General features: G+C 51.3%; 5 protein-coding genes across 5 annotated transcripts; 3 read left to right on the top strand and 2 right to left on the bottom strand.

Annotated features, from left to right (window-relative positions):
* Positions 1–1,121: 1,121 nt before the first annotated feature.
* BO97DRAFT_364013 (putative polyketide synthase) lies at positions 1,122–9,561 on the bottom strand (the record flags this gene model as incomplete). Its single annotated transcript, XM_025692528.1, has 7 exons — positions 1,122–2,677; positions 2,736–7,414; positions 7,470–8,548; positions 8,618–8,951; positions 9,012–9,069; positions 9,125–9,211; positions 9,289–9,561. The coding sequence occupies 7 exons, from the start codon at positions 9,559–9,561 to the stop codon at positions 1,502–1,504; spliced, it is 7,686 nt and encodes a 2,561-aa protein (XP_025554435.1). The 3' UTR covers positions 1,122–1,501.
* Positions 9,562–9,946: 385 nt separating this feature from the next.
* BO97DRAFT_385607 (putative cytochrome P450 oxidoreductase) lies at positions 9,947–12,357 on the top strand. The gene is made up of 3 exons (XM_025693487.1): positions 9,947–11,145; positions 11,215–11,710; positions 11,808–12,357. The coding sequence occupies exons 1-3, from the start codon at positions 10,081–10,083 to the stop codon at positions 11,963–11,965; spliced, it is 1,719 nt and encodes a 572-aa protein (XP_025554436.1). The 5' UTR covers positions 9,947–10,080; the 3' UTR covers positions 11,966–12,357.
* Positions 12,358–12,441: 84 nt separating this feature from the next.
* On the bottom strand, positions 12,442–14,903 carry BO97DRAFT_412027 (FAD-dependent oxidoreductase; the record flags this gene model as incomplete). The annotated part of the gene is made up of 3 exons (XM_025696212.1): positions 12,442–14,234; positions 14,286–14,560; positions 14,620–14,903. The coding sequence occupies 3 exons, from the start codon at positions 14,901–14,903 to the stop codon at positions 12,442–12,444; spliced, it is 2,352 nt and encodes a 783-aa protein (XP_025554437.1).
* A 625-nt stretch (positions 14,904–15,528) lies between these two features.
* On the top strand, positions 15,529–19,983 carry BO97DRAFT_403813 (ABC transporter ATP-binding protein). The gene is made up of 4 exons (XM_025694818.1): positions 15,529–16,559; positions 16,666–17,305; positions 17,400–18,805; positions 18,864–19,983. Exons 1-4 carry the CDS (start codon positions 15,592–15,594, stop codon positions 19,789–19,791), a joined length of 3,942 nt encoding a protein of 1,313 aa, XP_025554438.1. The 5' UTR covers positions 15,529–15,591; the 3' UTR covers positions 19,792–19,983.
* A 216-nt stretch (positions 19,984–20,199) lies between these two features.
* On the top strand, positions 20,200–22,107 carry BO97DRAFT_364024 (cytochrome P450). Its single transcript, XM_025692529.1, has 4 exons — positions 20,200–21,358; positions 21,427–21,537; positions 21,591–21,748; positions 21,803–22,107. The coding sequence occupies exons 1-4, from the start codon at positions 20,204–20,206 to the stop codon at positions 21,978–21,980; spliced, it is 1,602 nt and encodes a 533-aa protein (XP_025554439.1). The 5' UTR covers positions 20,200–20,203; the 3' UTR covers positions 21,981–22,107.
* The last annotated feature ends 42 nt before the right edge of the window (positions 22,108–22,149 follow it).

Here is a 22,149-nt window from a genome sequence, read left to right on the forward strand (position 1 = left end):
CCGAAGTTGTGTGAGCAGATATTCTCGGTTCCGTGGGAGCGATCCGTATAGTCTTTGTATATAAATCGAGGGCAGAGTTTTGTTGATTTGGCGAAAGTGCCTCCCTTCGTAGATTTTGTCCGCTCTTCCTTCCACCTGCTTAGGATCGTTTTACGGATGAAACCCTTTCACGCGAAAGAAGGTGTTGAAAGGGATGCATCTTCCTCAGACTCGGACCTACTGCTTCTCTCGCAAGGCGGTCGGCTTCATCATTTCCGGGGTCATCGCAATGCCCTGGGACCCGTTGGAGGTGAATTGGGATCCCTTATGCCTTCATCTCAGAGGCTGCCCACAGCGTGGCTTGGACGATCCTTTGATACCGACCAGTCTTCCATTGACCAAATGCTGACTTGTTGTGATTCCGACGCCTGCAGGCCTTCGTTAACGGCTATGGCTGCAGCCTCCAGTTGGTTCTGCTGGCCTGACGCATTGGAAAAGATCGTAATTCCTGGCATGGCTCTTCTGGTCGCGGCGCTCTCCTTAGCCTTCTCTTTGTAAGGTTCTATCTCAATCGGTTGCTCTCGCCATGGTGCCAGTGGCTTTAGGTTAATAATCTGTAGAGCTTGCAGGCGGCAGACGTCCATTATGCGTAGCGTCTCCGCCAGAGGGAATTGAGAATGGGCTTTGATTTGTGTGCTGCGGGTCCTTGCTTGAATAATCACATCATGGATTGGGTGATGTTCCGGCACTGTGCTGAGACAGGCTGCCACGATCTAGGCGCGTTGTTTCAGTCACAGTCATGTTAGTAGAGAGTAAGACTCCACCTCGAGCGCCTCGTTGAAACTGTCCTAAAGACGGACAGTGTCCGAGTAAGGGCAGTTCACTGGACGGTTGCAAGCTGTCTCAGGAGGGTCCTGTCCTTTAGGGGTTTGTGCCATACTGCAGAGGCTTAGTCCACTACTAGCACCATGCATGCGTGATAAAGTTGTCTCATCTGTTCCGGTCAAATGTGTCGGGGTCGATATAAACTTTGGTCTCTCATTTGATCACTTGCTGCACATGCTCTTTCCATCGCTTTTCCAGTCAAAGATAATGCCCAGGTTTTTTACCATCGCAGTAGGTTTGATGATATTATTATTCGTAGTGATCTCTCCCTGGCTCTGTTCCATTGGTTCTTATCAAGTAAATCAGCTCGGTCTTCTCCGCCGCGGAGCATAATCCGGTTTGTCAAGCCTATGTTTCGATGCGTGCGATATCTTCTTCTTACAGCATCCTGACGTTTTCTTCTGCCAAAGGTCCCACTCTCCACCTGGAGTAATCATCAGTAAAGGCCGATGCTCCTCCTTGGAGATCTACTAGCTAGTCCACCAGCTCCAAGTGGAAAAGGTGAAGATGATCGGTGTAGGGGCGAGCCTTGGGCCAGTGTATTCTCCAATCTACACATATCTTTTGCACTTCATGGCTACTCTGCTCAGGAATATCCCATCTGCGCTCATTCCTTAATCAGTGGGCATTACCAACCCTATGCTGGCAGATTCCTGGACGTCAAATCCTCACTCCTGCTCACCACCAACGCACCGAACTCGTTCAGCGACGCGCTCTGGAGGATGTCAAAGACAGTGACTTTAGCCTTTGCGCCGCTGCTCAGCCAGTTGCGTAGTTCCACAGCGACGAGAGAATCGACGCCATAGCGCGACATCGGCAACTCGGCGTCAATATCCGAGAGGGGAATATTAAAGATTTCTGCAATCTTGGCCATGATCGCTTGGACCAGCAGTGCCACGGCCTCGGTGAGAGTCGAGGCCTTCGAGAGTGCTTGCGTGAGCGCGGCCGTAGAGGTCTTACTGGTGGATGTGGTGGCTGTCTCGATTCCACGCTGGCTGGCAATGCGGAGCGTACCGAAGCGTCTGTCATGGCTCATGACTGACTCGCTGGCGAGGGTGTGGAAGTTGGGCCCAACAACGACCTGACTCTGCGATGGCGACTGGCGCAGAGACTCACTGATTCCATGCCCAACCATCCGCAATACATGATCCAGATCGACGGAGCCAAAACCGACATTCTCGACTCGTGCCCGCAGCCGGTCGTCACCACTGGCTTCTCTATCTGCCACGTACCCAACCGACTTGACAGCACCAAGGTCGATGGTCACGGCCGGTAGACCGCGTGCCGTTCGGTATCGAGCAAGGGCATCCTCAAAGGAATTTCCAGCGGAATAGTTGGCCTGGGACATGTGGCCGGCCACACCAGCCACTGATGACAACATGACAAAGAATGCCAGGTTGGGAAGTTGCGTATGAAGATTCCAGCTGCTGTTGATCTTCGGCCGGACAGCATTGCGCCATTGTTCGAATGTCATGCGCTCCAGGACAGTATCGTCGAGTACCATGGCTCCGTTGATCACTCCGCGGAACGGCAGCAATGTCTCCGAGCAGTCACGGATCAGTTGGAGCAGACTCGTCTCATTTGAAATGTCGCAATCATGAATCTGGAGCCGGCATCCTGCTGTCTCGGCCATCTTGACAAGCTGAGGGGCTTCAGGATGGGATGTGGCGTGGCGTGAGACGAGCACCAAGTTCTTCGCACCATTTTCAATCATCCACGTCGCAATGGCACGACCAATACCACCTAGTCCGCCGACAATCAAATAGGTCTCACCAGGGTTATCCAGTGAGACGGGCGATGGGCGGCGGATGAACTGTTGAACACTGATCAGCTGGAATCCAGAAAGGAGAGAAAAAGAAATCATTACGTACCTTGATTCTATCCTCATCATGCGGTACGAGGACCAGCTTGCCCACGTGCATTCCTCCTTGCATTTGACGCATGGCCGTGGCCATCTCGGAGATTGGATACGGCGTAATAGGGTGCACAGGAGAGATTCCACGCTTGCGGACGATGTTGAGACTCTCCGACAGCGCCGCGTGTGTCAGTCTACCACGATACTCAGTAAGTTGCAACAGGTCGAAACTCGAAAACATGGAACAGCGGCTGAATGGGGCTGTCTGTAACCAGCGGTTGGCCTCCATGTCCACCTTCGTGATATCAACAAAGCGGCCGAAGCGGGCCATGCAATCCCAAGATGCCTTCAACAGCGGCCCAGATAGAGAGTTGAGAATTACATCAACTCCCTTGCCATTTGTTTCAGTCATGATACCCGCAGCAAAGCTTCCAGAACGGCTGGCGAAGATATGATCAGGTTTGATGCCGTAGTGTTCGACGAGAAGGTCTCGCTTCCCTTCAGTGCTGCAGGTAGCGAAGACCTCTGCTCCAACATGCTGCGCAATGACAATCGCGGCTTGGCCAGTCGCACCGGATGCAGCATGGATGAGCACTGATTCGCCCTTCTGAAGTCCTGCGACTTGAATTAGACTGCCATAAGCCGTGGTGTAAGCCGCTGGGAATGAGGCTGCCATTTTCCAAGGCATCTCGTCCGGCACCTTGACAACCGAAGTCCAGTAAGTGCGTCCCTTGCTCGCGATACGGCCCTTGCACAATGCTGCAACGCGGTCGCCAACCTTCAAACCGCTTTGCTCCGTATTGGGACCTAGACGGGTGATGATGCCGGAGCACTCGTAGCCCGTCAGGGGCTCTTCCAGCTGGCCCAGGGCAACCATCACCTCACGGAAGTTCAGGCCAAAAGCTCTTGCCTCCACTTCCACCATCTCACTTGGCACATCAGTAGATAGGATCACTGGATTCTCCACGAAGTATGGGTCCAGGCCGGTGCTCGGCGACGTCTCCCATACCAGAGGCTTGTCAGGCTGATGGAATGCTTCAAGCGCAGGTTCAAGAGGAAGTTTAAGGTTCCTGGCAATGGCATCCTGAGTTTCCTCAGGGAAGATCCTGGGCACATGAAGCTGAGAATCTGCCACTGAGTACTCCCATTCAATGGTGCCTGCCTCGGCGTCCTTGTCGAATGACCGCTCCAACACATGAACGATATGTCCAATCTTGCCGCTTGTCCACGGATTTTCGTCGTTTTCAAAGTCCAATCGGATCCATCGTGTGTGAAAATCCTCTTGTCTCATGGTTCGCAGAAGACCCTCCGAAGCCGAGAAGGCTGGGTTCTGGGAGTGAACAAGGCCACCACAGCTGAGCCAGAGGATACCACTGGAGAGAAGGAGAAGGTTCTTGAGCTTTTGGAAGGCGTCTGCATCCATGCTGTACACAAACGGATTTCCCATTTCAAGCGCAACAATGCAGACTGTGTCTTTGAATGAATCAACGTCACTCAAGTCCACGAGCTTGGGCAAAATGCCTGTCTTCTCTCGAATTGCGTCGGATAGCTCTGCCAACCACTCCCGGGCATCCTCCGCCGTCTTGTCCTCAACCACAATGGAGATGGGCGCTTGCACCGTTGCGGAAGTCCTTGAAAGCATGACACGCGCTGACTGGAACTCAGGTTCCTCATAGTCGCTGATTTCAAAGTCAACACCGGTGAATCCTGTATCCCGCAGGACGCGATCCCACATCTCGAGTGGAGCATTGGGACTCTTCTGCCGCTCAGGCTCTTCTCCAAGCCACCACCCCGGCAAGGTCCCGAAGATGAGCTGCCCTTCAAGGCGATCGGCAGTAGCCTCGATGAGCAACAGCGTGCCACCCGGCTTGAGCAATTTCCGCACATGCTTCATGGTCGTATGGAGGTTCTTGGTCGCATGAAGAACAGAGGCCGCCACAATGAGATCGTAGCTGCCAGAGGTAAAGGATTGTGCGAGCGGGTCAATTTCAATGTCGAGTTTCTTGAAATCCATCATCCTTGCCCACGGGGCAAACTTCTCTCTTGCGGCCTCAAAGAAGCCTGGCGAAATGTCTGTGAAGGTATAATGACCGAGGATAGTACCGTTGTCAAAACCTCTCTTGCCGAAAGCCTCAAGGATCGTACTCGTCGCTCCTCCTGTGCCACCTCCAATCTCCAAAATATTGGCGCCAGGATTCTTCACTGCGTATAGCTCCGCAACGCGAGCGAGGTGCGAGTAGGATCGGGTCTTGAGAGCCTCGTGCTGCATGTAAAATTGATTCAGGAGATCACCTTCCATCATCAGCTCGAGCGGCATAATGTCTCCGCGGATAATGCTTGTGAGCTTTTCTCCAATCCGAACAGTGAGCCGACCAGCCGCATTCCCTGCGCTGAGCTCGTCCGCCAGGATCCTCTTCGCACCTGGGCTTAGCTTAGCCCATGACTGACTGTTGGGTCCGAGTTGTCCGGCTTCACCAAGTGCCACAACCTCTCTCATCCAAGCGTACAATCGCTTGTGGTGCCATTGCCAGGACTCTGGCTCTTGGGATTCAAGTTCCGCGGCGGCATCATGGATGAAAATGTAGGACATCCGGGTCAGTTTCCTCTCTTGCTCAATCTCATGTTCTTTCACTGGAATGACCATGGATTCTCTGAAAGAGGCGGGAGGGTTGTGAAGGATATCCAATTCCCAGCAGTTGATAGAGCAGATGCCCGCCTCCTCGTCTGAATCTTGAACACGACGAGGAATTGCCGAGCCAAAGAAATCTTTGATTTCAAGGAAAGAGCGGGTTGTATCCGAATTGTCAGACACGACTGTTATGTTTGATGAATAGCCACGCGTATCTCCTGTGATCATGTCACTCAAAGCTCTCAATCTTTCACCACCTTGTCTCTTGAAATTCCGCGGAACATCGATTGTACGAATCGAACGAGGAAGAACCATGGTGTTTTGCCCAATATCATCTGGCAGGCTGCTAAACGACGATTGCAGAATAGAGTCCAGCGTAGTGGGATGCAGAACATACTCATGCTCCTGGTGAGCGATGTCTGAGATTGCGAAATTCGTAATTGCTCTATTACGAGCTGCGTGACTGTCAACGATATTTTGGAAGAGTGGACCGTGGTAGATTCCGCGTTGACGCAAACCAGCGAAAAGTGAATCAATGTCGATAGGGCGGGGATCAACACCGTCGGCAAAAAAGGCATCTTCGCGCGAAAACTCGCGCTCATCATTGAGGGCGATGATTCTAGTCTCGCTCTCAGTTTCAACGGCGACATACCCTTTGCAGTGTTCAATCCACGGTGCATCGGCACTCGCCAGAGAGCAGAGTTCGAATTGATACCAGCCTTCGTGGTCAAGCTCTCTGTCGCTGCAACGACGCAGCTGGAGTTGCACTTCAACTCCCATTTCGGAGTCAGGAAGCACCAACGCATTCATAATGTCAATGTCTCGCAGCCGGTACTTCCGAATTGTGCTCTCGGAAGGATCAGTGATAAGCCGTATGGCCTCAATGGCCATGGCAATGTATCCGGCGCCAGGGAACACAACTGTATCATCGATTTGATGATCCTTGAGCCATTCAATTTCCGAAAGACGCAGGAAGTTTCTCCAAGTGGGAGTGAGAGCGTTCGATCCATTCAGAGGGGTGCCTAGTAGCTCGTGAGGAGGGAATTTCTTGAACCGCTGCTCTTTGGCAATCCTTGGCTCCACCCAAAAGCGAGTTGAATGATTCCACGGATAAGAGGGCAGATTGGCCAAAAAGGTATGGTGAGCATCCCCAGTAGGAAAGTTGACCGACTTGAGATCCACTGGATAGCCCTGAGACAGTAGCTCACATGCGAGGTCTTGCATTGTCTCCACGGCATTGATTGGCCGTCTGAGACATGACACATAGGGCATTTTGACATCTTTTTCCTTCAGGATCTGGCGAATTGGGCCAGCCAAGGTGCTGTGAGGCCCGATCTCTAAAATAAGATCAACATTGGCAGAAGAGGCTGAAGAGTCTGATGAGCTGAAGCACATGTTCTCAAATGCCCGACTGAATTGAACCGGCTTGGTCAAATTTTGGACCCAGTGTTCGGCCCTGAATGTCTTTACTGCTGTCACAGCCTCACCCGTTACCGGCGATACAAACAGGGGTCCATTCCATTCTGGCGTCACAGGAAGGTCAAGCAATTCCTCCAGTCGTTCGGTATATTCAGCCACCATAGGCATCATGTGGTGGGAGTGATAGGCCATGGGGACCTTGAGCTTCCTGGTAAATACTCCCTCTTTTTCGAATCTAGCAGCAATCTCGTCGAGAGTGTCCAAGTCCCCGGAGAGGGTAACGCTGCTGGGGCTGTTGACACAAGCCACGACGACATCGCCCGTAGGGGAAATTTCAGCAATGTGTCCCTCAGCACTCTGTTGGTCAATGCCTACGGCAAGCATTCCACCCGTAAGGGAGGACACCTTGAGTTGCTTGCGGGCTAGCTCGCCACGGTAATATGCCACACCCAGTGCCTGTTCGAAAGGAAGCGCTCCGGCTGCATAGGCCGCGGCAATTTCACCACTGGAATGGCTGGTGATGGCAGAAGGGGTGATGCCCCAGGACTTGAGCAGATCGATGAGGCCGAGCTGAATCGCGACACTAATCGGCTGACTCAAATGGATTTCGGATACTCGTGTCGTGGTTTCATCACGATTAAGTTCATCTGCCAATGTATTGTGAGCAAGCTTAATATGTTGGACGTTGGGTTAAGATCTTACCGATCAATGACCAAGAGGCTCCGTATTCCTTCAGGACCTTGCCAGCATTAGAGATGGCATGGCCAAAAACGGGGTACACGGTAAGAAGCTCTCTAGCCATTGCATGCCATTGGGCACCCTGGCCATTGAACACAAACCCTAAACGAGGCTTTTTATACGCAAATGAGGGCTTGCGTTCCGACTCTCGAAGTCGTTCAGCCAGGTCTTTAATTGACGTGGCCCGGACAGCCGCAACCCAGGGGTGTAGTGATCGACGTTCATTGAGCGTATAAGCAAGGCTGTCTGGCGATGGTGACGTCTCAATAATATGAGAAGCAAGACGGTCCATCACAGTCCGACAGGCAGCAGAGTCCCTCGCGCTGACCACGAAAACGCGCGATTTATCACCCGATTGACTTCCCTCAGATGTCGACTGTCCATTCAGGTGATAAATTGCTGCTGGGGCTGGCGCAGGCTCCAAGATGACGTGAGCGTTCGTTCCACCGTAACCAAAGTTGTTAATTGAAGCGCGAAGGATCTTGTCTTCCGGCCATGGCGTCAACCGTGTCGGCACCTCCAAATGGCCCTTATCAAAGTCAATGCTTGGATTCGGAGTCTCATAGTTGAGGTTCGGAGGGATCGACGCTGTTTTCAACGCAAATGTGGTCTTGATAACGGCTGCAAGACCACTAACGGGCTCGGTGTGGCCAACATTTGTCTTCACAGAGCCAACCAGTACCTTGTCATTTGCCTGGCGAGCCTTTCCAAAGGTTCTCGCAATTGCCTCGGCCTCAACGGGATCCCCAGCTGCTGTGCCGGTCATGTGAGCCTCCACGTAGCCAGTCTGAGCGATGTCAAGCCCTGCACGACGGTAGCATTGTTCAATCAAGTTGACCTGGGCGTCAGCAGATGGGGAGGTAATTGTGGTCGTCTTCCCGTCTTGGTTGACTCCGCTGTCCTTGATGACGGCATGGATTTGGTCACCAGCGAGAAGCGCGGCATCCAGAGGTTTGAGAATGAGTGCCGCTACACCCTCACCACGTCCGTAGCCGGCAGCACGATTGTCCCAGGCGAAGCATTTGCCTTCGGATCCAATGGCACTACCCAGACTTTCTGTCAGTCATGTTCTGGTGGAAGAGGTTCATGCAATCCTGCAAACTCGCACTTACCCAATGGTGGATGCCGAAATGAAGGCATCTTGACTAAGGAGTGTACTAGAAGCACCGACAATTGAAATGTTACTCTCCCCAGCGCGAATGCTTTGGCACGCTTGGTGGACTGCCACCAGGCCCGAGGAGCAGCCCGTGTCGATGGAAAGACTTGGTCCTTGCAAATCAAAGAAGTGCGAGACGCGGTTGGAGAGCATTGCGGTGCCTGTGCCGGCGAGAAAGGAGCGGGTCAAAACCTCGGCATCCTTGGTCTGGATTTCATGGTAATCTTTGTTGAATGTTCCGGTATAGACCGATGTATTGGTGCCAGCGAGCTTGTCCAGGGGGATGCCAGCTAAGCGGGTCAGCTTATCCAACCATTCTTGGCAGAAGCGCAAGGGACAACGGAGCTAACCATCTTCTGTCGCTTCGTAGACAGTCTCGAGCAACAGTCTGGCTTGAGGGTCAAGACCCTGTTTCTCGACGTCAGCTTCTTCGAAGCTCGGGGCATAATCAGGCCCTACTTACACTAGCGACATCTGAGGCCAAATTAAAAAAGGCCGCATCAAAACAAGCGATATCATCATCCAGAAAGTAGCCGCCAATAACATGGCTCTGCATATACGTCAGCCCTCATTGACATAATGACCCTTCCCGCTTTGCGGGCATGTAATATAGAATGGAAACCTTACTCTGCCAGCTTTTGAATTATCAGGATGGTACAGCGACTTCACATCAAAGCGCGAATCGGGGATGTGAGACCAGCCATCCTTCCCATTCGCGCAGAGTTCCCACAACTGAGTAGGATTCCTGACGTTCCCACTGAAGCGGCAAGCCATGCCAACAATCGCAATGGGGATTGAGGGTGCATGTTGCCGTGGCGATTCGGTGCCATTCATGGTAGCTCCGTTGGTTCTGGGGGAGTCGCCTGGTTGAGTTGCGTCAGGGTTGGGAATTGGAGCCATGTTCAGTAGCTTAAAATAACGTATATGTCACTGCTTGTTTACTTGGGAATCTAGGAAGTCCCGTGTTTGGCAAGACTTGAACATACAGGTCAATGTCATATTATATATACAGACTCTGTACACTAGTGATAATTTTGCGACTCCGGGGCGAAGCTTAGAAGCATTCTATTCCTATTCGTTTGTCCAAGCCTTGTCATCTTCTCTCTCGTAGTGTTTCGTGGTGGAGTTCCGTTAGCACTGCGTGTGGACCTGCCAATATGGTGTGTTTCTTAGCTTCGGATTTCCCAAAGAGGAAACATCCGAGTTCGCGTTTCAACCGTTGAGCAGTAATAATGGAATGTTGCTCGGATCTTTCCATACCTGACCGCTGAACAGATGGCAATAGTCGGAATACCCATAGATGTCTGCCGTCAACCGCGATCGGAGAATGCCAGCAAAATGTACAATTCAAAAGTCCACGAAACCTGTCATCGATTACATTTTGTTCGTTTCTCTGAGCGGGACCGCTAGAAAAAAAATATGGATATACTATCATTGAACCATCCAACTTTGATTTCAATAGTCCTCGCATTCATCCTCTGCTATGTTTTGAAGCGGGCATATCCAAACCCATATCCAGGTATCCCATACAATGCTGCCTCAGCAAGAAAGTTCTGGGGAGACTCGTCGGGGCTGCTCAACGCTGTCAAGATAACCCAGGACCCAGCGAAATTCATCTTCCAGCAGAGCAGGAAGCTCAACTCGCCCGTGATTCAGCTCTTTCTCGCGCCCTTTTCAAATCCCACAATCATCATTGATGACGTTCGCGAGGTCAAAGATATTCTCAGCAACCGCACGCACGAATTCGATCGCGCTCCCAGAACACAAGATGCTTATCGCTCTCTTCTTCCGCATTGCAGTTTGGTCAAAGCAACGGGGCCCGCATTCAAACACCAGAGACGCTTTTGGGAGGGCGTTACCGGCACGCCTTTCCTACGACGCGTCGCTGAGCCCAAGGTGTACCGATGCGCCCTGGGGCTAATCGACCTACTCAGAGCTCAGGCCAAAATGGCCGGTGGTCGACCATTTTACTGCTTCGACGACTTCGATGTAGCAGCGTTCGAGCTGATATGGGAACTGGTATTCGGGACCAATGTCGACGCCATCAAGAATGCATGCAACAAGGCCCTCTGCGCAGCCTCAGACACGGTCCAACCGCCATCACTGGACTCGCCGGCTCGAATTCCAGTCATTCAGAAGCCTGATATGTGCGAGGCCGTGTCATTCTTTATAAGCACAGTGGCAGAGTCGCTGAAGTCAGTCTTCCAGAAGTGGCACCTTTGGTATCTCAGACAGCAACCCGTCTACAAGCGGAAATTAGCTTTCAAAAACAGCACCATTGACGGACTTATTGAAAGCACCCGCTCGAAGTTAGCAGGGATATCCGAGCGTCAACTGATGGAGCTTGAAGAGAGCTCTGCCGTGGTCACTGGTGTACGGCGTCAGCTCTTGGCCCACATACGTCAGGGACAGCCCGTCAACGTCCCATTTTCGGCATCAATTCAAGCTGAGGTTCATGATGAGCTGTTCATGATTCTGGTCGCTGTAAGTACAAGGCCCAATTTGCCAATTACCAAATGGTGAGGCAGATAGCTGATGCCCAGGAATTCAAAGGGACACGAGACAAAGGCTGTTCTCCTCTCCTGGTCTGTAAAATTTCTGATCGCCAATCCCGAGAAGCAAGAAAAACTACGAAGGGCCCTTGTTGATGCTTTGCCTAAAGGTTCCAATGGAGAGCAACCTTCAGTGAAAGCTATCATGAGCACGTCGATCCCGTATCTCGAAGCATACATGGAGGAATCCATCCGAGCGGCGAACACGTCTCCTCGTCTCGTTCGGACAACTACCACCGATACCCAGGTGCTCGGATACTCAATCCCCAAGGGCGTTACCGTAATTCTCAACCCTTATATCGGTACAAAGCCCCTCGATATCCCTGAGCATTTGAGATCCGAGACTTCCCGTAACTCCAAGGGTAACTTCGAATCATACTGGGATGTCAACGGCATGGATGATTTCCAGCCAGAGCGGTGGCTTGCAGAAGACGGTTCCTTTAACCCCCGTCAATTTCCACGTCTGGGATTCTCTGCAGGTCCGCGGATGTGCTATGGTATGTGAACTTGACTATCATGCTCACATATGACCCTCCGTTAGGACGCTCCATAAGTAGGACAGTAACCTTGGCTGACACTGATGCGTATATCTAGGCAGAAATCTCGCGTTGATGGAATTTCGCGTAAACCTCGTGCTCCTGGTCTTGAACTTCAAGTTCGAGTCTCTTCCCAAAGACCTAGGCAGCATGGAGTCTCAACAGCGACTTTTCCGAATGCCACGACAGTGCTACGTCAGGCTCAGTCCTCTTTGAACTCGGACTGGCTTTCTCAAGTGGGCTCGATTTTGGTGCTCAGAAATCTCAATAGAACACTAACAAGCTCCTTCGTTGCTTTGGTGTTTCGCGGGAGATTTCCAAGCTTGAGGTGCCAAGGCAAGCTCTAGATTTACATGAAGTCAGATGCCGCTATATCGTGTCTACTACCGATATCAAATGATTTTAAAGGCAGCAAGACCAGCTCATCAGCCATCGTGATCCAGGCGGTGCTTCCACTTCGATAACAGTATCTATAGCAACCCACACGAAAGCGCGGCCTTTCTCTTTATGAATCTTGATAGTAGTCTATATGTATGAGCATGTATGAGCATGTATTCTACCGCGGCGAGTCCTTGCAGAGAAACATGCGACTTTTTTGTCCCAGTGAGAATTAGTCAGAATATAAACCATGTCTGAATATACCGGTAGCACATCCTGTACAGGGTCGAAGAATCAGCAAGCCTGCGACTTTCTCACTTCGCCGCCTTTCCTTTGGGCAGGAGCATCTCTTTTTGGACGTCAAGGATCGACTTTCCTGAATACTTGTCCCTAGTGACCGCGTGTTTTTCTCTCCTAGACGCCAATATCTCCTCTCGCCAAATCCACCCCAGCGCCACGGAAATCGCAGGGCCGGCAAGTGCGCCAGACACAAAGCCTATTGTGAGTATCTTCGCCCAACTTTCTTTAGCCATCCCGGCACTCTTGATGTCATGTATCAAGAGGCCGACCCAGAAGAGACTCGCCAGGAGGAGGGTCCCGTGTCGGCTGAACTCGGACAAATCTCCACCTGCTCCACGCAAGAAAGCAGGCGAAAAAGCGTCCAAGATTAGGCTCTGCCGCGTAGCTATGTAGTTCGCTGCAGATACGGCACTGAGGACACATAAGCACCATCGGATGTAGGGGAGATCCCGCAGCTGGTTGCTCATTGTGTCCTCGTGCATGCTGGCTTTGCTCATCCGAGTTTTGACCATTATCCACTGCATTATGGCAATCAAAATCTGTGGCTGGAGCATCCATCGCCAGTGCCACCACGCTGTATCGACCTTGATGGAGTAGCCGCTCAGGGTGAGGAAAGCCGGTGCACCCATGAAGAGCACTACTGATGGCAAGATCAACCGGGTGTAGGCCACATTGGTGAGCCTTGCATCAGCTGCCGCGAATTTTTCGATGCCTGAGAATACAAAGTGCAGCGCATAGTAACAAGGGGTAACAACCCCTGGTCCAAACCTAAGGCCAAGGAGCCAAAAGATGGTTGGAAAGTGCGCGAACGTCATCACATTGGCACGACGGTTCGACTCAATGAGCCATATGGCATAGATGACACTCTCCTCAGCAAGGGGGCGTAAATTTTGAAGCAATTGCGCTCGTTCACCGAATCCCGTGAGTTGTCTTGGCTGCAGGAATTGGCCTATAGAACTATCCACACTATCAATGGGCATCATTGTCGCCACCCAAGAAGAGAGAACGAGCAATGGCAACGCAAGGGCCGTACGTTTGAGCAAACTTTCGCGTTTGCCGATACCTTGGCTTGGGTTGAATGGACAGGAGCCTTCGAAAGACTGGGCTGGTACTGGTAGGTACTCAATGATCTCAGCGCCGATGAGCGTACTGGTGACTAGACTCAGCAGCGACTCGGTGGCATTTGGCACAACATAGTTCATGACGAAGGGGGCCATGCGACTATCCAGTGCCTGCAATCGGCAAACCATCGCCGCTTCTTTCACTGTCGCGTTGACTCGGGCCTGGCGCTTCTCCTGCCACTTGCGGAACGCTGATTTGATCGTCTGAGAGGTAATCAGCCCCTCATCATGGATCCTTTGGAGTTGATTTGCTAGCGCAGCAGCAGACTCGATTGCATTGTTCCCAGCTTGGCCAGTATTAGGGGTCATTTTATGGGAGTTATCCCCAACAGTCGCTATACGTCCCCAGCTCCACATCCTAAACAGGGCCTCCTCCAACGGTACCAGCGTGCAGGTCACACGCTTTTTCCAGAGATCTCCCAGCGTCACCGTCTCGGTGATGGGTCGCCAGGCATTTTTGAGCGCGAGACTATCCACATCTGCTTGAGAGTATCGTGGGAAGTCTTTGGCATCGGTATAATAGACCTTGTCCAACTTCTCATGGTAAAACCAGAACACTCGTCCATCTTTCCCGGTGATCACGAGCATGGACCTGCCGTGGTCAAAAACGGTGTCGACGGTTCCCTCGATGAGACCATCTACGGGGTCAGATATGCCGAAGAGACAGTTGAATTCAGCACTCATTCCTGGAGAAAGGCATTAGTCGCAGTTCTTGACCCGCAGCTTTGCGCACATACTTGGCTCCTTCAGCGCTCGGAAATGGTCTGGATCCTCCTTAGCAAGACGGCACATCTCGCTACGAGTCGATGCTTTGCTGTTGACGCCATCACAGCCAACCACTACATCACCATGGTAGGAAGAGCCGTCTTCACAATATACACTGACACCAGAATCCGATTGGTCGATCCGCAACACGGCCTTGTTGGGCAGCATATTGTCTTTCAGTGCAATTGAGCCTATCAACGCCTGGAGAGCGCGCTGTCGGTCCAGAAAGCATGCTCCGTAGCCAAACCTAGCATATTCTTCAATGAAACTGCCTCAAAACTGACTAGACACTCAATTAGCTCATACCTGGCTTTCAAGATCGGGAAAGTGAACGCTGGTGGCATGACCAGTGTACCGTCGCTGCGATGAACTTTGGACATTTTGATTGGTGCTGTATGATTCATGATCTCTTTGGCCGCCCCTAGCTGATCCAGGATGCGCATTGCGGCGGCATTCAGCCCAATTGATGCTCCGACTTGGGGGTCAAATCGACCTCGGGCCTCTAGCAATACAAAATCAATATTTGCTTTTTCCAATGCACTTGCAAGCGTGAGGCCCGCCAGGCCCCCGCCAACGATGATTACCCGCATTGAGGCTGTGAGGTCTTTGGAAATCAGAAGAATTCAAACAAAGGAGTAGAAGCCAGAACAGACGCGAGGTCGGAGATTCGGAATATGGATAGCTACATAGCTTTTTTTGTCGCCAACGATACTGGCTGTTATTAATGAGTCCGTATAGGGTGAAGGGAAGAATCAGGCATTACCCGATTCAGTAAGTTCCGAGCCCTCACGTTGATTCGCCGGCTAGGGCTTAGCGATCTGCGACTAAGTCTTGGATGTCTTCCAATGTCTGGGCCCCTGTAAAGAACTGGACTAGGTCGTGGCCCACATAGTACACAGACATCTGTCAGATTCGCTAGATGAAAAGAGATGTTTTCTTGTTTGTTCCATGATGTTTTGTTGATTGTTCTGAGTCAGGGGGCCATGTATCTAAAGCTGACTCGCTGCTGAAGAGTTGAGTAAACTAACAACATCCTTGCAATACAGCAATCATACACAGGTTACTGTACCCATATCCTTGTCGCTCCCCACTGATACCAAACAAAGAAAACGCGTCGGCAAGGAGTACTCAGGGACACTCAGGGGCGTAAACAAAACGCGAGCATTCAGCTCAGCCTCGTCTCAACGATCCTCTAACTTCATCCTCACTCCATTTCTGGATTTGACCACCATAACTGACTGCCACTGCCCCCTTGAATGATTGCTGGACTATCTCACCATGCCGAGCCGCGGCCTTGGAGACCAGCAAGCGCCTGTCCAGGCAGGCCAAGACGCCGCGCCTACCAACCCTCCCTTGAACGCAGTCGGCTCAGCGCCGGCAGATGCAGACAGAAATGAAGAAGATAATGATCCGTTCAAGCATCTGCCTGAGCACGAGAGGGTCATCCTCAAGAGACAGTTGGATCTGCCCGCCACCAAGGTCAATTACATGACGCTGTATCGTTATGCGACACGGAATGACAAGGTTGTCCTCGTCATCGCCTCGCTCGCAGCAATCATCGGCGGTGCACTCATGCCTCTGATGACCGTCCTGTTTGGAGGACTTGCAGGCACCTTCCGCAGCTTCCTACTGGGCAACATACCTGACAGCCAATTCACCAGCGAGCTTGCCAGATTCTCTCTGTACTTCCTCTACCTCGCTATTGGCGAGTTTGTGATGGTGTACTTGGCCACGGTCGGTTTCGTGTACGCTGGTCAACACATCACAGCAAAAATCAGACAGCAGTTCTTGGCCGCCATTCTGAGGCAGAATATTGCTTTTTTCGACGAGCTCGGAGCGGGTGAGATCACCACACGCATCACGGCAGACACCAATCTTGTCCAGGAAGGTATCTCAGAGAAAGTGGGATTGACCCTGACAGCCGTCGCCACCTTTGTGGCTGCGTTTGTGATTGGTTTCGTCAGATACTGGAAGCTCACGCTGATTCTGTGTTCCACTGTCGCTGCCATTGTTGTTACATTGGGCGCCGTGGGCTCGTTCGTCGCCAAGCTCAGCAAGACATACCTCGGCCATTTTGCTGAAGGAGGAACGGTTGCGGAAGAGGTCATCAGCTCGATCCGAAATGCGGCTGCGTTCAATACCCAAGAGAAGCTGGCTCGACGATACGATGGATATCTCGTCGAAGCAGAGAAGTCCGGGTTTAAGCTCAAGTCCACCACCAGCTCAATGATTGGTTTTCTCTTTCTGTAAGTACAGCGAGTGGCACAACATCTTGCCGTCCAAATGGCGGTCTCTTGAAATTACCTCAAACAGCCCGGTGGCCTGACCTTACCTTTTTTCTTCTTCTTTTAGATTCATCTACCTCAACTACGGACTGTCTTTCTGGATGGGCTCCCGCTTCCTGGTGGATGGTTCCGTTGGATTAGCGCAAATCCTCACTATTCAAATGGCCATCATGATGGGGGCTTTTGCCCTCGGGAATATTACACCGAATATCCAGGCCATCACCACAGCGGTTGCTGCAGCCAACAAGATCTACGCAACCATTGATCGTGTCTCTCCTCTCGACCCTTTATCGACCGAGGGGCAGAAGCTGGAGGAACTGCAAGGAAATGTGGAACTCAAGAATATCAGACACATATACCCTTCCCGCCCCGAAGTTGTTGTGATGGATAATGTGAGCTTACTGATCCCTGCGGGCAAGACTACTGCGCTTGTTGGGGCTTCAGGCTCTGGGAAAAGCACTATAATCGGGCTGGTTGAGCGTTTCTACGATCCTGTCGGTGGATGCGTACACATCGACGGCCATGATATCAAAGACTTGAATCTACGCTGGTTGCGACAACAAATTTCTCTGGTGAGCCAGGAGCCTACCTTATTCGCTACTACGATCTTTGGCAATATCAAGCACGGTTTGATCGGAACAGCGAACGAGCACGAGTCCGAAAAGGGAATTCGTGAGCTGGTCGAACATGCTGCTCGGATGGCAAACGTAAGTAAGGCAAATGCTATGATGCCCTGTCTCAGACACCGCCTCTCTGCTCGTACCATATACGATACGATATTCTGACTTCGTTGCGTTTCAGGCCCACGACTTCATCACCTCCCTTCCTGAGGGCTACGAAACCGACATTGGCGAACGAGGGTTCCTTCTCTCAGGAGGTCAGAAACAACGCATTGCCATTGCTAGGGCCATGGTTAGCAATCCTAAGATCCTGCTACTTGACGAAGCAACATCTGCACTCGACACGAAAAGCGAGGGAGTTGTGCAAGCCGCACTCGACAAAGCTGCCCAGGGACGAACTACCGTGATCATTGCTCACCGACTGTCTACTATCAAGAATGCGGACAATATTGTGGTTATGTCCCACGGACGTATTGTTGAACAGGGCACCCACGATGACCTTCTCCAGAAGAAAGGGGCTTACTACAACTTGGCCGAGGCTCAGCGAATCGCGACAAAGCAAGAGTCTAGAAACCAAGATGAAGATCCCATACTGCCTGAAACTGATAACGATTTACGGCGACCCGAATTCAAGGAGAATCGCTACATCTCGGACAAAGAGGTTCAAGGAGAAGACCCTGAGGACATTCAGGTGGACAAGACACGCTCAGACAGTGCGAAGAAGGGACAAGAGGACATTGCCGACAACTATACCTTGTTCACGCTGATACGGTTTGTCGCTGGTTTGAACAAAAAAGAATGGAAATATATGGTCTTTGGACTTTTGCTCTCGGCCATTTGTGGTGGAGGTAATCCAACACAGTCTGTCTTCTTCGCCAAGTGCATTACAGCCCTTTCACTTCCTATTTCAGAGAGCTCTGAGATACGGCGACAAGCCAATTTCTGGTCGCTGATGTATTTGATGCTCGCCTTTGTACAGCTGCTCGCACTCATATCTCAGGGTATTGCGTTCTCTTACTGCGCAGAGCGACTTACCCACCGGGTTCGCGACCGAGCATTTCGATATATCCTCCGGCAAGACATTGCCTTTTTCGACAAACGTTCCTCGGGTGCTCTCACTTCTTTCCTGTCCACTGAGACCTCACACCTGGCTGGGCTGTCTGGGATTACTCTTATGACGATTCTCTTGCTGGTCACCACCCTAGTTGCCGCCTGCGCCATTGGTCTGGCCGTAGGGTGGAAGCTTAGTCTGGTGTGCATGTCCACCATCCCCCTCCTTCTCGCTTGTGGGTACTTCCGTTTGGCCATGCTGGTCCGACTCGAGAAGGAGAAGAAGAAAGCCTACGAAAATTCTGCAAGCTATGCCTGCGAGGCCATAGCAGCCATCCGAACCGTGGCTTCCTTGACCCGCGAGGCGGACGTTTGCAATCACTACCACGAACAGCTCCTCTCGCAAGGCCGTAAGTTAGTGTGGTCGGTTCTCAAGTCATCCGTTCTTTACGCGGCATCTCAGTCATTTCAATTCCTTTGCATGGCTCTCGGCTTTTGGTATGGAGGTACCTTGTTCGGCAGACACGAATATTCCATGTGGGTAGATGACAATTCCCGGAACAGACGTCATATTAGTTCTAACCGTTATGTTCAGGTTCCAATTCTTCCTGTGCTTCAGCGCAGTCATCTTCGGGGCGCAGTCTGCAGGGACCATCTTCAGCTTTGCACCGGATATTGCCAAAGCCAGGCACGCTGCTGCCAGTCTCAAGGCTCTCTTCGACCGGACGCCGGATATCGATACCTGGAGCCATGATGGCGAGATGGTCCAGAGTATAGAAGGCCATGTCGAGTTCAGAAACGTGTACTTCAGGTACCCAACGCGACCAAATCAGCTCGTTCTGCGAGGTCTCAATCTGCACGTCAAGCCCGGGCAGTACGTTGCGTTCGTCGGAGCTAGTGGATGTGGCAAGTCCACCGCAATTGCCCTCCTCGAGAGATTCTACGATCCAGTCCTCGGCGGTGTCTATGTTGACGGCAAGGAAATCTCGTCATTCAACATCAACAATTACCGCTCCCATCTCGCGCTTGTGAGCCAAGAGCCAACGCTCTATCAAGGTACCATCCGTGAGAATATTATGCTGGGTACGGGCCGAAATGACGTTTCGGAAGACGAAATGGTGCTATGCTGCAAGGACGCAAACATCTACGATTTCATCATCAGTCTGCCAAACGGTTTCGATACCCTCGTTGGTAGTAAGGGCAGCATGCTGTCAGGTGGCCAGAAGCAACGTCTTGCAATAGCTAGAGCATTGCTCCGCAACCCCAGAATCCTTTTGCTGGATGAGGCCACTTCCGCTCTGGATTCGGAGTCTGAAAAGCTCGTGCAAGCTGCTCTGGATAACGCAGCTCAAGGCCGCACGACGATCGCCGTGGCGCATCGTCTCAGTACGGTGCAAAAGGCACACATGATCTATGTCTTCAACCAAGGCCGCATCATTGAGAGTGGAACTCATGCTGAGCTGATGCAGAAGCGGTCAGCATACTTTGAGCTTGTCAGCTTGCAGAATTTGGGTGAAATGTGAATCTTCTACCTGGGGATTCCGAATATTTGGCGGGTCTGAGAAAACATCCGGTCGGATAGTGACTATCAAATTGATGCTCTTTCTTTTCTTTTTTTTTTTTCGGTGCCTATGGTCATCCTGTGATCTTTACCTTTGATTATTTCTTCTCTATCACTAGATAGTACTAATGTTATTGGCCCTTGTTTGTTGTCAGTCCGTATCATAAGTCCATGCCGTCTCGTAGTCTAGTTTCTGTGAGGGCATTGAAACAAAAGGCCATGAGCGCGTCGCAAAGGCAGCCTTTTCTTTCTGTCATGATGGCTGCCGGGAACTTCCATTCTTGGTTATATCCGGCGTATACCGCCCTTTAAGATTTGAAATAAAACAACTACAGCAACCCCAGCGTTCTATCTACGACGAACCATTTGCCAAAATGATGTCCTCACAGCTCTCCGGCTTTCTAATCCACTACACATTCAAGGATGTCCTACTCGGTGGAATATCTCTGTACCTCGTTTACGGGATTCTTCTCTGTATTTATCGCTTAACAATTCACCCGTTGGCCCAGTTCCCAGGCCCTAAGCTTGCAGCAGCGACATTTTGGTACGAGTTTTATTATGACCTTTTCCCACACAAATTGCGCTACCTGTGGAAGATTGAGGAAATGCACAAGAAATACGGGCCAATTGTTCGCATCAACCCAATTCACTTACATATCAACGACCCCAACTACCTCGATGAAATATATGCCGGAGGCAAGCGTAAGCGCAATCGGGATGCCTGGTACTACCGCTCAGAGTCAAATGGCCCTCTGGGATGGTCGGTTTTTCAGACTGTCGATCACGATGTCCACCGGATGCGAAGGGCCGCACTCAATCGTTTCTTCAGCAAGCGTTCCGTCCAAGAGCACGAGGAGATGATAATCGACAAGATTGAAATTCTGTGTGGTCGCTTTGCAGAGGCTTATCGCACAGGTGATACTGTTTCTCTAACCTTCGCTTGCGGTGCGCTGACAATGGACGTCATCTCGGCCTACGCTTTCGGCGCGGAGACGGACAACTTGACGCGCCAGGACTTCGGCGCGGAGTATCTCGAGGCATACAGCAAACTGAGTCAATTTGGCCCTGTCGGTCGTCAGTTCCCTTGGCTTGCCAAGGCATGTCTTACGCTGATTCCGTCGAGCCTCATGCATCGAATCAGCCCTGCCGCTGCCCTCATTCCAAGGAATAGACTTTTCTTTCGCGGTATGATTGAGGAATCTGTTCGTCAACAGGAAGAAGGGAAGAGAACCAAAAGTGAGGGTTTACTTGAGGCAGAGAAGGAGTCTCAAAAGAACAAGTCTATCTTCCAGGATATTCTACGGAGCAATCTTCCGCCCAGCGAGAAAGCACCCGCCCGTTTAGCGGCAGAGGCCAATCTCTTGGTTATTGCAGGCACTGAGACTACTGCCAGGGCTCTGTCACTTGTCCTCTTTCATATCTTGGACAATCCTCAGACCTTATTGCAACTGAGGGAAGAACTGAGGCCCCTCATGCCCCATCCTGATTCACGGGTGTCCGTGGCTGCTCTCGAAGCCTTGAGGTTCTTTGTGAGTCATTGAGAACAAGTCAACCTCCATCAACGTAAGATAACAGCTAATCATGTTGGCTCAAACAGCCCGCAGTAATTACGGAGGGAATCAGGCTCTCTCATGTGGTTTCAAGCCGAATGCCTCGATATGCACCAGAGGAGACACTACGCTACAGCAAATGGATTATACCCGCGGGGGTGAGTGCATTTCGCAAGGCTAAATCGACTTCTCACTAATTCTTGGGGTGTAGGCACGTGTGATGCAATCTCATTATCTGCATCATATGAATCCCGACATCTTCCCGGATCCCTACACGTTCAATCCGCATCGCTGGCTTGACAATCCTGAGTTGAAACAAAATTATTTCATGGGCTTTGGCAAAGGCTCTCGGATATGCCTTGGTATCAAGTCAGTTTTCATCAGCTATCGGTCTTTTTCCTCTGCCGTCTGACCACCTAACAGTCTTGTATATGCCGAACTTTATCTCACTATAGCCCGCCTCCTGACTCGTTTTGACATGCGTTTGCATGAAACAATCAGGGAGCGGGACGTCGATGTAAAGCGTGATTGTATCATTGGGCTCCCGAGCCCTGAAGGGCAGGGAATCCGCGTGAGGATTACACAAGATAAAGCAGGGTAAAATTGAGGTCTGGTTATCTAGCAGGCTAACACTTGGCCAGCAATCCCGGCAGATTCGACAAAAAATAGGTCTGGCTGAGATATTCGGGAGGATATTTTTTTGTTTAGCTCATCTATCTCAAAACCACTAGTAACAATGCCTATGCATTACTCATAATCTGGAATGACCG

The sequence above is a fragment of the Aspergillus homomorphus genome (assembly GCF_003184865.1).
Source record: "Aspergillus homomorphus CBS 101889 unplaced genomic scaffold BO97scaffold_6, whole genome shotgun sequence".
NCBI classification, from domain to species: Eukaryota; Fungi; Ascomycota; class Eurotiomycetes; order Eurotiales; family Aspergillaceae; genus Aspergillus; species Aspergillus homomorphus.

Bases quoted from the DNA above. Each gene is read 5' to 3' on its own strand.
- BO97DRAFT_364024 (XM_025692529.1), top strand. From the start codon at position 20,204: ATGATGTCCTCACAGCTCTCCGGCTTTCTAATCCACTACACATTCAAG. The intron at 21,538-21,590 runs GTGAGTGCATTT...CTTGGGGTGTAG, and splicing joins AATGGATTATACCCGCGGGG to GCACGTGTGATGCAATCTCA. The intron at 21,749-21,802 runs GTCAGTTTTCAT...ACCACCTAACAG, and splicing joins CGGATATGCCTTGGTATCAA to TCTTGTATATGCCGAACTTT.
- BO97DRAFT_385607 (XM_025693487.1), top strand. From the start codon at position 10,081: ATGGATATACTATCATTGAACCATCCAACTTTGATTTCAATAGTCCTC. The intron at 11,146-11,214 runs GTAAGTACAAGG...AGGAATTCAAAG, and splicing joins TGTTCATGATTCTGGTCGCT to GGACACGAGACAAAGGCTGT. The intron at 11,711-11,807 runs GTATGTGAACTT...GCGTATATCTAG, and splicing joins AGGTCCGCGGATGTGCTATG to GCAGAAATCTCGCGTTGATG.
- BO97DRAFT_403813 (XM_025694818.1), top strand. From the start codon at position 15,592: ATGCCGAGCCGCGGCCTTGGAGACCAGCAAGCGCCTGTCCAGGCAGGC. The intron at 16,560-16,665 runs GTAAGTACAGCG...TTCTTCTTTTAG, and splicing joins ATGATTGGTTTTCTCTTTCT to ATTCATCTACCTCAACTACG. The intron at 18,806-18,863 runs GTGGGTAGATGA...CGTTATGTTCAG, and splicing joins GGCAGACACGAATATTCCAT to GTTCCAATTCTTCCTGTGCT.